At 45.2% G+C, this 14,689-nt stretch overlaps 1 protein-coding gene across 18 annotated transcripts in view; it reads left to right on the top strand.

The window, feature by feature from the left end:
• The window catches only part of LOC143923970 (FAST kinase domain-containing protein 1, mitochondrial-like), a 189,722-nt gene that overhangs the window by 159,233 nt on the left and 15,800 nt on the right, over window positions 1–14,689 (top strand). For all 18 annotated transcript variants that reach the window (XR_013261799.1, XR_013261798.1, XM_077447941.1 and 15 more), the window contains one exon: window positions 6,131–6,269. Coding sequence is in view for 16 of the 18 variants with exons in the window: in XM_077447941.1 (XP_077304067.1) it covers window positions 6,131–6,269 (139 nt within the window). In the remaining 2 variants the exon portion in view is untranslated. The remainder of the gene's footprint in view (window positions 1–6,130; window positions 6,270–14,689) is intronic.

The following is a 14,689-nucleotide window of genomic DNA, read 5'->3' as shown; positions in this document are numbered from 1 at the left end:
GCGAGTTGACTCGATCGTCCAACTGGAAAGAATTAAGGGCAGTGGGACTAGCCCTCAGATTCTTCAAAAAAGAGCTCCGGGGTCACCACATTCAGGTGCGGTCGGACAACTCTTCCGTAGTGGCCTACTTAAACAAGCAGGGTGGCACGAGAAGCGGAGCCCTGTTGTCTTTAGCGACAGAGATCCTGTCCTGGGCCGAAACCTACACCCTTTCGCTCTCAGCAGTTTTTCTGAGGGGAGAGAAAAACGTGGTGGCAGACTTTCTCAGCCGAAAGAGGCTGAGGGAGGGCGATTGGGTTCTCAACCAGGAGGTCTTCAATCTCATAATAAAGAGATGGGGGTCTCCAGAGGTGGACCTGTTCGCGTCCAAAAACAATGCAAAAACCCCCTGTTTTTTTCTCCCTAAAAAGAGGAGAGGGAGCCTTAGGTGTGGACGCCTTGAACCAGAATTGGCACTTCAGAACTTGCTATGCCTTCCCGCCTCCAGCGTTGTTGCCAGCAGTTCTGAGAAAGTTTCAAATAGAAAGCACATCTCTAATTCTGGTGGCTCCACATTGGCCCAAGAGAGCATGGTTCTCAATGCTAAAGCAGTTGGCGGTAGAACCTCGCCTACTCTTGCCCCCTCGGGACGATCTCCTCTCTCAGGGGCCAGTCCTCTGCCCACGAGTACGCCAGTGGAAGTTAGCGGCCTGGCTACTGAGGAAGGTTTATTAAAATCTAAAGGATTTTCAGAGAGACTAGTTTCTACTCTCCTGGACAGTAGGAAGAAGGAAACTCGCCAGATCTATGAAAAGGTCTGGTTACGTTTCAACAAGTGGTGTGCAGAGAGCTCCTTTCCAGTACGGAGCTCCTCCGCAGTTTTGGAGTTTTTACAATGTGGGGCAGATAAGGGCTTATCCATTAGTACCCTTAGGGGGTCAAGTATCAGCCCTCACTGTTTATTTGGAAGATCATTTGGCTGCCAACCCATGGGTAGTCAGGTTCTTTAGGGCCCTGTCCAGGCAGAGACCGGTCCAGGGTCTGTCCTTTCCCAGATGGGATTTATCTTTAGTTTTACAGAGCTTAACTGGACCCCCCTTTGAGCCTTTAAAGGAGTGTTTTCTGAGAGAACTTACTCTGAAGACAGTGTTTCTGGTAGCAGTAACAACTGCCAGGAGGGTCAGTGAGATGGAGGCCTTATCAGTCAGGGCTCCCTTTTGCGTTATTTTTCCGGACCGGATAGTTTTAAAGACCGATCCGGCCTTTTTGCCGAAAGTGGCATCCAGCTTTCATAGAAGCCAGGAAATTGTTTTGCCCTCTTTTTGTCCCAATCCCTCCGGTGAGAAGGAACTAAAATTTCATTATTTGGATGTTAGGAGATGTATCCTACACTATCTGGAACTGACCAAGGCATTCAGAAGGTCAGATTCCTTATTTGTTTTGTTTTCCGGGGCCAGAAAAGGTTGTAAAGCGTCCCGACGCACTATTGCTAGATGGCTCAGAGTAGCCATCGAGCAGGCTTATTCAGTTGCAGGGAAAGAAATCCCAGTGGGTATTAAAGCACACTCCACTAGAGCTATGGCAGCCTCCCAGGCAGAAAGAGCGGGAGCAACGCCAGAGCAGATTTGCAGAGCAGCAACATGGTCCAGCTATTCCACTTTCGTAAAACACTACAGAGTGGATCTGGTGTCGGCAGGTGAGCAGACCTTTGGGCGAAAGGTTTTGCAAGCTGTAGTCCCACCCTAACTGGTAAGTGCTCGCTTATCCTCTCATAGTGGCTGTCCTGAAAGACGATTAGGGAAAATTAGAGTTACGCTTACCGGTAACTTCTTTTCCAGTAGTCTTTCAGGACAGCCCTATTTCCCACCCGAAAATTGGGGGGAGTCTTACAAAAGACCAGAGCGCAGCAAGATAATGGTATTTGATAAATATGTTATTAATGTGTTCTTGTGTCTCCCCAGCTGGCCGGAGGTATTCTCGATATAAACTGAGGTCCGGCAGGGGAAGTAAGAATTTATGGGCTGGTGCAGTGTTTCCAGAGGAAGAGGAGGAGTCTATCTCTCATAGTGGCTGTCCTGAAAGACTACTGGAAAAGACGTTACCGGTAAACGTAACTCTAATTTTTCAGTGTTGAAACACAGGTCAGTGGCCAAATCTGAACCTAGTAGCTCTCCCCCACTTTGTTTTTATGCCTTGTGCTGGCATGGTGTCCACCGTAGCATTTACAATGGCAGGGTAGTGTATGACTGACCATAAGAGAGATTACTTTGATAGTCATCTGGCTTAAACATGTATTGCAATATATGTGAGCTGGAATATCCCTGTTTTTCAATGCATAGTTTGCTGGGAAGGGTGTAGCAGTATGCAGAGGGTCTATCCAGATTTTGTAACCACTGCAAAATCGCACTGCAATTGGGGTGCTGTTAAGTAATGGCCATCACAAAAGCGTCCCACAATAGCAAATCTGCAAGTCAAATCACCTTGATGTGAATGAAGCCTAAATATAAAAAATGTTTAAAGTACCATTTTACATATTTTACAAGAGCGAGAAGAAAAAAAAGGGAATTTTGAAATTGATGGCTGCAACACGTCTCAAAAGTTAGGACATGGCAACAAAAAGCTGACACTAGTGAAACTAAAAAGGAAGAACTTGAATAACATTTGGCAACCGGTCATTAACATGATTGGGCATAAAATAAAAATCTTCGAATGTCTCAAGAGTAAAGATTGTCAGAGGTTCACCAAACTGTCAAAAGCTGCATCTAAAAATCATCCGATATCAGAATAATGTTCCTCAGTGGTTGTAAAGGCTGAAGGATTGTATCCATGAAGGCAAATAACCTCTGAGCAGCAGCTCCCCCCCCCCAATCCTTACCTCAGCCCCATCGCAATGTGCACTAGAGCCTCTCCCTTTTCATTGGCTGAGACAGCAGCGGGGGGCATTGTCAATCACAACCAGTGACCCGATGAAGAGAGAGAGGGTCAGGGCAGAACAGCGGCTCAGTGTGTGTGAATGGACACACAGAGCAGTGGCTTGGGGGTGAGCCTGCTTGAGTGGCCCCATTGCAAAACTTTTCTATGGGGGCACTTGCAGGAGGGAGGGGCCAGGACCACCAGCAGGAGACCTGAGAAGAGGAGGATCATGGCTGCTCTGTGCAAAACTGCTGCACAGAGCAGGTAAGTATAACATATTTGTTCATTCTAAACAAAATGCCTTTTAAGATCACTTTAAATATAACATCACAGTACATAATATCAAAATATTCTGAGAATCTGGAGAAAGTTCTGTGCACAAGGGACAAGGCTGAAACGCAACATTGGATGCACGTGATCTTTGGGGCCCTCAGGTGGCACTGCATGAATGGCGGGCATGATTCTGTGATAGACATCACTGCATGAGCTCAGCAATACACAAATCACCGTCTGTGAACACAGTTTGCTGTGCCATCCAAAAATGCAAAACACTCTGTCTCATCTGGGCCAAAGCTCATTTAAAATCTTCTGTTTCAAAGTGGAAAACTGTTCTGTGGTCAGACGGATCAAAATGTGACACTCTTATTGGCAACCATCGGCACCATGTCCTCTAAACTAAAGAGGAGAGGGATCTTCTGTCTTGTTATCAGCGCTCTGTTCAAAAGCCTGCATCTCTGATGTGTATGGGGGTGCATTAGTGCTTATGGAATGGGCAGTTTGCATATCTGGAAAGGTCACGGCTAAAATATATATCCAGGTTTTAGAGCAGCATTTTCTCTTTTCCGAACTAAGGGGTTTATTTACTAGAGCTGCAGAGTGCAAAATCTGGCTCACTACTGCATAGAAACCAATCGGCTCCTAAAGCCGCGTACACACGGGCGGACTGTATGGCCAACTTAGTCCGTCAGACAATCCGACGGACAGTCCGTCCTACTTTCGAATGAACGGACTTGACCACACACGGATGAAAAACAGTCCGTTGAAAGCTTGCGCGATGACGTGTACAGCGCGTACGACGGGACTAGAAATCGGAAGTCCAATACACAGCAATGCAACCTTTCGCCGTGTAAATCCTTTCTGAGCATGTGCCATACTTAGTCCGTCCAACTAGCCTACTCACGAGCGGACTGTCTGCTGAAACCAAAGTTGGACGGACAATATTACGGAAATTCCGAAAATACTTAGTCCGCCAGACTGCACGCTGAAAAAGTCCGCTAAAGCCCACACACGAGCGGACTGTCCGCTGAAATGTGTTTCGGCGGACTAAGTTGGCCAGACAGTCCGCTCGTGTGTACGCGGCTTAACTTCAGCTTGCTTTGACAATACAACCTGGAAGCTGGTTGGTTTCTATGCAAAAGTGAGTCTGATTTTGCACTCTCCGGCTTTAGTAAATAAACCCCAATGTCTTTTTCAGAGAAGGCCTTGCATATTTCATCAGGGCAATGCTAAACCACACGTACTGCATCTATGACAACAGCATGGCTTCATAGTAGAAGAGTCTGGTTGCTTAACTGGCCTGCCTTTTGTCCAGACCTTTCACCAATTAAAAATATTTGGTGCATATTGAAACCAAAAATACAACAAAGAAGACCCAGGACTGTTGAGCAGTTAGAATCTTGTATCAGGCAAGAATGGGGTAACATTCCTCTCCCAAAGCTTCAACAACTGGTCTCCTCAGTTTTAAGACATTTTGTTTTGTTAGAAGAAGAGGGGATGCTACACTGTGGTAAACACAGCCCTTTTCCAATTTTTTGAGATGTGTTGCTGCCAAACATTTTAAAATTGTCTAATTTTTTTAAAAATAAAATTGTGCACTTTCTTAGTTTAAAATACTTGATATGTTTTCTATTGTGAATAAAATAGAGGTTTATGAGATTGGCAAATCCTTGCATTACAAAGCCTCACAACTTTTCTGGAATTGGGGTTGTGCTCCCCTACATGCTGCAGCATCCATGTGCAGACCAATCTAGTTCCTCCACCCCTTCCTTGCTCATCCAAGTCTTTATAGACCTTGTTTGTGCACTGGTGCGCAGTCATGTTGGAACAGGAAGGGGCCATCCCCAAACTGTTCCTATAAAGTTGGGAGCATGGAATTGTCCAAAATGTCTTGGTATGGCTGACGCCTTAAGAGTTCCCTTCACTGGAACGAAGGGGCCAAGCCCAGCCCCTGAAAAACAACCCCACACCATAATCCCCTACTCACCAAATTATTTTGACCATTGTACAAAGCCAGGTTTATAGAGGCAAGGATGAGCGAGTTTGGGGTGCAGGAACTTGACCTGATCTCAACCCGATAGAGCACCTTTGGCATGAATTAGAGCGGAAACTTGAAGCCAGGCCTTCTCATCCAACATCAGTGCCTCACCTCACAAATGCGCTTCTGGAAGAATGCTCAAACATTGCCATAGACACACTCCTAAACCTTGTGGACAGCCTTCTCAGAAGAGTTGAAGCTGTTATAGTTGAAAAGGGTGGGCCAACTCAATATTGAACCTTTATGGACTAAGACTGGCATGTCATTAAAGTTCATGTGCGTATAAAGGTAATATCTATACCTATACCTAATATTACGCCTTTTGGTAATATTATAGATGGTATTGAAATAAAATAAAGCCTCATCTGCCCCCCTCCAACAAAAAAAACTATATATGTATTATTTCATTGGCCAAAATTCTAGCTATTTAAATGAATTGGAACTCAAGCGCTTCTGCACGTTTAGATGCATCTACATGTGTCAATTGCCTTTTTTTGCCAAAACGCAGCTGCTCCTGGACGTGCTGGCAGTGGGTTTTTTTCTGCTTCTAAACATCCCTGCCTCTAAACACCCATGTGTTCAGGAACATTGAGGGGTTATTAGAGGCAGAAAACAAAAACCGCCAGATGTCCCTAAAAACAGCACTAAAAATGTTGTGCGTGCATGAGCTCTAAGTCAATTATTTTAACTCCCTCCCTGACTCTGTCTTCAATTTTTTTTTTTTTTTGTTTTTTTATTGATTCTGCCAGCTGAGATTATTATAGGAAAACAACAAAATGTCAGATTTTCCTCATGTCTGTTATTCCAATTTGCAAGTTTCTAAAGCTTTCCCTCTAAAACAGAAGGTACTAGTAAAGTAGTTTCTAGAAACAGAGAACGTTGACCTCAAAGCCCTTGATATGGTGTTGTATTTGCTGTCTGTAGACCTTGAATGTATTCTGGACAAGAATAAAAACCCAATTTCCTACGTGGACCTAAACCTTTCTGAGGATGATTCCAAACTGCAGTCTGGGATTGGCAGTAAGATGCAAGAAGATAAACCTTTGCCACCAGGAGCTCAAAGGTCAGTACCCAGAGAAGTTAGTTTTCTTGACCTATTGAAGATCAAGTCTGCCACTTTAAACAAGAATTCCACCTTTTTGCAAAAAATAAAAATCCTAAATGCACCCATATTGCAAAACTGTGCCTTTTTTATTTTTTAATTGGAGCCTGCAAAGCATTGTAGTCGCAATCAGTGGATCATGGGTCCAATGCCCTGGCCTCTGCAGGAATCTTCCTCTACCTAGGTGAAGGGATGTGGACTCTGACCATGTTACACTCCTAGATATGGGTGTAACCTGAAACATGGGCATAAAGATGCAGTTTTGCAGCAGAAAGGGTGTCCTTTTGGCAGCTGCTTTTAAAAGCTAATCCTTCCAATAATCATATTGTTTCTTATTTTCCAAGATTTTAAAAGCAGTCACTTGACTAAATTATAACTCCTTTTGTCCATGGCAATGGCTGCAGTGTGGAGACTAGAGGTGTCTACCCTGCACATCCTCTCCGGATGGCAAGAAAACTCCAACTCTCTTCACACCTTGCTGCTGTTCTTATGTCTGTCGAAGGTGTCACTCAAGAGTGAGAGGCAATGTTGACCATGACAGCCATAATGAGAAGAACTAAGCATTTAGCCAACCGTTACAAAAATGCAATGCAAGAAGTGAATACTGGGGGCCAATGCAGTCTAGTAATATTGTAGGAATGTGTGACCACACTACTTTACGTTCGGTAGCCACCATCCCACGTTGTCACCCTTCCTAGGAAATGCATACACTGTTACTGGCAGCAACAATAGGTTTGTAGCAGAAGCATAAGAAGCGATAACCGCGTCGCATGTATACAGCAACATATGCAGCCTAAAAGCCTATTCATAGCAATGCATTGTGGCAGCACACATTACATGTGTTGGTGCAGTTGCTTTGCCATTCATTTTCTAAAAAAGTATCTCCAGTAGATTTTACAAGTGCATCACAATGCATGGTGGTGTGTTAACATCTATTATGCATGTGCATTCAGGTGCCCCTTAATTGATTGTGCTGTAGAGGTGTTTTGGGGTGCTATTGAAAATGAGTTGCACAGTGGATTTCCATCGGGGTGCCATTCAAAATAAACTATAGTATGCTTGCAAAGTAAAAAAGAATAATTATTGTACTTGTTCAAGATGTTGCTTCTCTCAGGTGCGCACAATGGAATATTTTTCTACAGCAATGGCTTTTCAAAATTGCACTGGGATGGGGCCAACATTTTGCATGTGTAGGGGTGCTGACTTAGCTGGTTGGGAGTCAGAATGAAAAAATGGAGCTTCTTTATGTGAAAATAGCATAACTATTATGCATGCATGTGTAGCATTGGCTTTGGAATAACCCAAAATGGCCCCTGACAACAGCTGCATGCACAGTGGTTATTTAAATTGGCTTTTGGGGAAAAAAGGGTGCATCGCTGGAGGAGAAAGGGAATGGTCACCACAACCATACAGGCAAGTAGGTGGTGTAGATCCAATGTGAATTACTCTTCAGGGCACAATGCAAGTGTAAAGAGACATAACAGTGTAAAGAGATATATCAGAAGGTGGTATTAGATGAGGCCACAACGTCCATGTAGTAGAACTTTGATAAGTGTGAACAGAAGACCAACTGGCCTTGCAAACCTAGGAAACATTTGCTTGTTGCTGAAAAGCCAGATCTAGTAGAATGTACTTTAATGGAAATGGAGGGAACCTCATACTTGAGACCATGCGCTTTAATAATGGTCTGCCAGAGTAGCCTTGGGGTGGTGGAATGAGAAGGTGCCACTTTGCTGGATCCATCTGGAAGCGGGAAAAAAAATGGTTTTCTTGAAACAAACCATGGCTGTGAGATTCTCACAGCTCAACTTACTGACAGTGAAGGAAGTAAAGCACAACAATTACCTAAAGCAAGAAGGGAGTCCCCAGGCCTCAACACCACCATGTCCCTATATAGAGGCAGAAAAGGTTCCCAGAAAGATAATGCTGACACTTGCCTTGCAGAAGTGAAACACTATCTTGTGATTGAGAGTGGAGAAAGAAGAGAGAGCTGTAGAAAATATGTCAATCTATCTAGGACACTACCAAAAATGAGAGGGGTTATTCTGGGCTGGCTTACAGTTTTTGTTTGCCAGCGTCCATTCCCCCTGTAGATGAAGGTAAAACTTGGGTTTTTGTTTAAGTTGATTTCTAGATTTAGTGAAGTTTTGGTTCAGTCTAACTATCCAAACTAAAAGCTGGAGATCTACTTTATGGACTTCCTGTGTTCCTCTATGGACGAGAAAGAGAAAATGAAAAAAAAGTGTATTTTTTTTTTTTTTTTGTTCATGTAAATTGTCCTTCCTGAGAAGCACAACACACTGGTTGTTCCCGACTGTTTCTTTCCCCTATGTAACAGAGCATATGAGGTAGTTAAATTGAAAGATGTGGAAGTGCCACATGGGAAAAACCTTGCTAGCTCAGATTAATAACAACCTAGTATTGTGTATAGTACCTCTGCGCTAGACCCTATAGGTATAATATGAAGGGAAGATGGGCTACTGCTGCACGCACTGATAAAGGGAAAACTCTGACCCTAGTAAAAACAATTTTAAATGAATGGGCTGCTGTGCTCTCACAGAGCTGCATACATGTGAACCAAGCCTAAAGTATACTAGGTTGTTAAAACAAGTGAAAGTGTAATAGTGCTGCGCTGTATAGGGGAAGGGGAAGGGGAAAAAAAAAAAGGGACAATGGAAACAAGGGGGGGAGGGGAAGTGGATGGTCGGGGGTGGATGAAAAATAAAAAATATATATATTACACCATAAAAATAACTAATCGTGAACACGTTATATATTCCCTATGGTAAATGATTAGTATTAAAATGAAACAGCAATTATTGAATAAATAATGTGAATCAAAGTGTCATGGTGATCTATGTAAGATACACTGACAAGTGCTAAGAGTAAGGCTGGGTTCACACTGCTGCGGGGGGAGATCCGGATGTGATTCGCACCGCAAATCACATCCGATCTCCGTAGCGCTGCGAGTTCAGCCATACAGATAGTATGGCTGAACTCGCAGCGGTCCCGCAGCAAACTCGCACGGGACCCTTTTTTTCGTCCGCAACAGAATCGGATCGCATGGGCGTTCACACCATGCGATCCGATTCTTGTGCGAGTCGGCAGATCGCACTGCGATATGCGATCGGATCTGGGGGTGTCATTAACATATCATTGACACTCCCAGCCGTTCGCATAGGGCAGTGTGAACTGCCGGCGGGAGTCGTGCGATGCGGGAAAACGCCGCGGATTCGCGGCGTTCCCGCATCGCAGCGGTGTGAACCTGGCCTTAAAGTGCAAAAACTCAAATAAAACTCAAAGTGACTAGTGCACACACATATAAAATGATCAAATAAAATAATCACACTCAGAAATAAATCCGTAAAACAATCCGTATAAATAAAGTGATAAGTGCCAATGAGTCCAAGTAATTAGTCGCATGGATGAAAAAACTGGAAGTAAAAGCAGTGCAACTATTGCTGTCGTGTTGTTCAGACAACAGACAAATCCATATTTTGTGCTGTGCAAATCATGCAGACAATTTAGTGGCAAACTCCTCCTTTACCCTTCGTGGGATAAATGGGTGGATGTCCCCTTACCTTACCGCTGTAAGGTTACAGCGTATAACATCATATGTTGGTCACTATGGGGCTTCCTCTCTCTATCGGCTGATATTGTGGCAGATGAACCTCATAAAATGTAAGAAATGTTGCCAAATAGTGTAGTATTTTGATAAATCATTTTTTATTAAATAAAGTTATCTGGCTACTCACATTTTAGAGGTTAAAAACAGGCATAGAATGTAAACAAAACGATGGACAGCGGGTCTAGGCGTCACTTCCGGTGTCTCACTCTCTCTCTTTCCGCACGTGTTCTTCACTGTCACGTGACTTCATCAGGGAATAGATAGAAAGAAGTGTCCTTTATATACCCTTATTTTATTTATTACGGCGGCCATTTTGTTGAAGTCCGATGGCCAGGCCACCGCCTGTAAAAGAGCTATAAGAAGGTGCGGTGGCCCGGCAGAAGAACCGAAGAGGGGGACAAGAGCCCCGAAGTCGGAAGAAGAATGCCGGGCTCCTCCGCTAGTAAAAGAGCTACAAGAAGATAGCGGAGGAGTCCGGCGAGAAGACCCCCGAAGACGGAAGACCCCCGGAGCTGTGCAATAAATTATTTTATCTTGTGTGTTGTGTTTTTTTTTTTGTACTTTTATTTTACAGGTGAATGGGTAGGGGTACATTGTACCCCATACTCATTCACATAGGGTGGGGGGCCGGTATCCGGGGGCCCCCTTATTAAAGGGGGCTCCCGGATTCCGATAAGCCCCCCGCCCGCAGACCCCAACAACCAACTGCCAGGGTTGTCGGGAAGAGGCCCTTGTCCTCATCAACATGGGGACAAGGTGCTTTGGGGTGGGGGGGCCGCGCGCCCCCCCCCCTTCCCCAAGGCACCCCCCATGTTGAGGGCACGCGGCCTGGTACGGCTCAGGAGGGGGCACTCGCTCGCCCCTCCTTTCCTGGCCGGCCGGGTAGCGTGCTCGGACAAGGGTCTGTTGTGGACTTTGGGGGACCCCCACGCCAATTTTTGTTGGGGTTCCCCTTTAATTCCATACCAGGCAGCGGGACCAGCGACGTCTCCTTTGCGGGCCCCGCCTATCTGGAGACCCACTCAAAATGAGCGGACTTTTCTCCGGGCGGGAAAAGTCAGTTCATTTCAAAAGTACGGCGGACTGGCATACACACGGCCGGATTGTCCGCCTAAATGCAAGTCCGGCGGGAAGATTGGAGTGTAAAACTACATTCTAAGTCCGCTGTACTTTCGGGTCAAAAAAGCATGCCGGAGGCTACACACGGGGGGGATTGTTCGGCGGACTTGAGTTTGCCGGACTTTTCCACCCGCTTGTTTGATCGTGTGTACGCGGCATTACATAGATCACCATGACACTTTGATTCACATTATTTATTCAATAATTGCTGTTTGATTTTAATACTAATCATTCACCATAGGGAATATATAACGTGTTCACCATTAGTTATTTTTATGGTGTAATAAATATATATTTTTTATTTTTCATCCACCCCCGACCATCCACTTCCCCTCCCCCCCTTGTTTCCCTTGTCCCTTTTTTTTTTTTTTTTTTCCCCTTCCCCTTTCCCTATACAGCGCAGCACTATTACACTTTCACTTGTTTTAACAACCTAGTATACTTTAGGCTTGGTTCACATGTATGCAGCTCTGTGAGAGCACAGCAGCCCATTCATTTGAATGGGCTTTTGTGCCTTTTTTTTTTTTTTTTTTTTAAGCATGAAAGGTTCCTGCATGTTTTATTTATTTATTTATTTTTTTTAAGGTGCAGTCAGAGGGAAATTGCATGGTACTTTTTGCACCATGCAGTTTCCTGCAGCCGAAAATGCTAGAGGTGCACTGAATCCAGTGATGTAGTGACAAACAGTGCTGTGTTTGTTTGTGTTATATACAAGTCCAAATACAGGTGCTGTACAGTGTTCCAGAAAACAAAATAAAGGGCAAAGTAGAAAAACACAAATCCTAGCTGTGTCTCGGCTCTAACTATACAATCTGCAGGCCCTCACTACCAAGCTGAACAAGCCTAACGCTTGTCAGTCTCTACAAAAACTGCTTAACAGCTTTTACCAACCTTACTCTCTTCACAGACCAACTTTGTGTTTATGTCCCAGGCAGAGAGCAAAGGCTGTCTGCTCAGGTGAGCTTAAATTAGCCTGGGGAAGAGGACCAAGACCCGAACTGGACCATGGATCAGAGATTTCGGAATGTGTACGAGAGGAGCCTGGGAGACGTATAAACCCCGAACAGGACTTTTCCTGTCTCTCTCTCTGGGACGCTCTGCTACATATCCTCCCCCCTTATTTCAACCCCAGGGTTGGAACACCTGTGGCCCAACAGGAGTGAACACGGGACAGGGCATCTACATTCCCCATCTCAACACCCGGCCTGTGTTTTACGGTGAAGGAGTAATCCTGTAGAGCCAAAAACCACCGGTTCACCCGTCTATTAGTCTCCTTCTTTTGGGCCATCCATTTCAGGGGAGCATGGTCCGTTATTAACTCAAACTGGCGCCCCAACAAATAGTACCTGAGCGCATCCACAGCCCACTTTATGGCTAAACATTCCTTTTCAATGACTGCATACTTTTTCTCATGGTCATTGAGCTTTCTGCTTAGGTACACCACAGGGTGTTCTTCCCCATTGTGTACCTGCTATAGTACTGCCCCGATACCAACATCAGACGCATCTGTCTGAACCAAAAAATCTTTGGAAAAATCGGGGGAGTACAGTGCTGGCTGTGCACAAAGAGCCTTCTTCAGGATTTGGAAAGACTCCTCTGCTATTGAGGACCATTTCACCATTACAGAGTCTTTACCTTTCGTCAGGTCTGTCAGAGGGGCAGCTATAGTTGCAAAAAAAAAAAAAAAAAAATAAATCTTCTATAATACCCCGCAATGCCAAGAAAGGCCTTGACCTGCTTCTTGTTTGCAGGACGTGGCCACTCCTGGATGGCTTCTATTTTACTCACTTGAGGTTTTATGACACCACGGCCAATAGTGTAGCCCAAATACTTGGCTTCCTCTAGACCAATGGCACATTTTTTTGGATTTGCCGTAAAACCGTATTTGAAGAGGGAATCGACAGCCTGAACATGAGGCAAGTGAGACTCCCAGTCAGTGCTATATACGACTATGTCATCTAAATAGGCTGCTGCATATCGCCAGTGGGGTCTTGGGGTCCTATCCATGGCCCTCTGAAATGCAGCGGGGGCATTTTGCAACCCAAAAGGCATTTTTTTTATATTTGAATGAACCCTCCGGGGTCACAAATGCAGTCTTCTCTTTGGCGCTACCAGTCAGGGGTATTTGCCAATACCCTTTTGTCAAGTCCAAAGTGGTAATCTAGCGAGCTTTGCCAAGTTGGTCTATAAGTTTGTCTACTCTTGGCATTGGGTATGTGTCAAACTTTGTCACTGCATTAAAGAGGAAGTAAACCCTGATGGGTTTACTTCCTCTTTCATTCCCTGCAAAGGCAAAGCATAATGGACTACTATGCATCGCATAGTAGCCCATTATGTGTCACTTACCTGACACAGGAGCCAGAGATGTCACCGCTGTCCCCTGTAGTCCGGCGCATCCATCTTTTCGGTGGGGTCTCGCAGCTCCGCCGCTGTCATTCGGCGGAGCCGCGCATGCGCACGGGAGCCGAAACACGCGGCAGCTCCATTGTTGGAAATGCCGCGCTCAGTGCGCATGCGCGCCGCTGTCTACGGCGCATGCGCCGTAGACAGCGGTGCCTGTCTTCGGGCAAATATCTCCTAAACCGTATAGGTTTAGGAGACATTTCTTGGACCTACAGGTAAGCCTTAATCTAGGCTTACCTGTAGGTCAAAGTGGTTTGTAAGGGTTTACAACCACTTTAAGCTTCCTGAAGTGATTACAGAACCTCCAAGTGCCATCTGGTTTTAGGACTAACACGATGGGGCTAGACCAGTCACTATTGGGCTCCTGAATAACATCTAGCGCCAACATTCTTTTAACTTCATTGCTGATGTCTTTTCTCCTCGCTTCAGGAATTCTGTATGGTTTGAGCTTGGCATGTACCCCAGGTTCAGTAACAATATCATGCTGAACTGCTGAAGTCATGCCAGGTAACTCTGAAAATTTCTCTCTATTCCTTATCAGGAACTCTCTAGCTTCCGGTTTTTTGTGAAGATGACAAGGTATCTGGAATTGTGACCTCAGGGATCAGAGGTTACTCGGTACCCTTAGGCGTTACCGGGAGGGATCTCGCAGTTAACGCCAGTCTATTCTTCCAGGGCTTTAACAGGTTTACATGGTAAACCTGCTCGGGCTTCCTTTTTTCCTGGTTGATACACCTTGTAATTGCCTTCCCCAACTCTTTCAATTACTTCAAAGGGACCCTGCCACTTAGCCAGGAACTTGCTCTCAACAGTAGGAACCAACACCAGGACCCTGTAACCAGGGGAGAAAACCCGGAGTTGGGCCCCCCTGTTGTATATTCTCTGTTGGGCTGCCTGGGCCTGCAGTAAGTGTTCTTTTACCATGGGCATGATTGCTGCAATCCTCTCCTGCATTTGAGCGACATGCTCAATGACATGGGGTGTCTGCTCCCCCTCCCATGTCTAAAAGTCCCGAGGGTGTCTCCCATATAGCAACTCAAATGGAGGGTACCCCGTAGAGGACTGGGGAACCTCCCTGATGGCAATCATCAAGTATGGTATCGGGAAGTCCTAGTTTTTCCCATCCTTGTCAACAACCTTTTTTAACATGCTCTTTAACGTCTTATTGAAGCGTTCCACCAAGCCAATCCATTTGAGGATGGTATAATGAGGTTCGCAACTGTGTCACCTT

This window comes from Lithobates pipiens, unplaced genomic scaffold, assembly GCF_037356315.1.
Source record: "Lithobates pipiens isolate NorthernLeopardFrog02 unplaced genomic scaffold, aLitPip1_a1.2 Scaffold_22, whole genome shotgun sequence".
Lineage (NCBI taxonomy): Eukaryota > Metazoa > Chordata > Amphibia > Anura > Ranidae > Lithobates > Lithobates pipiens.
This window is presented reverse-complemented; position numbering and strand designations above follow the sequence as displayed.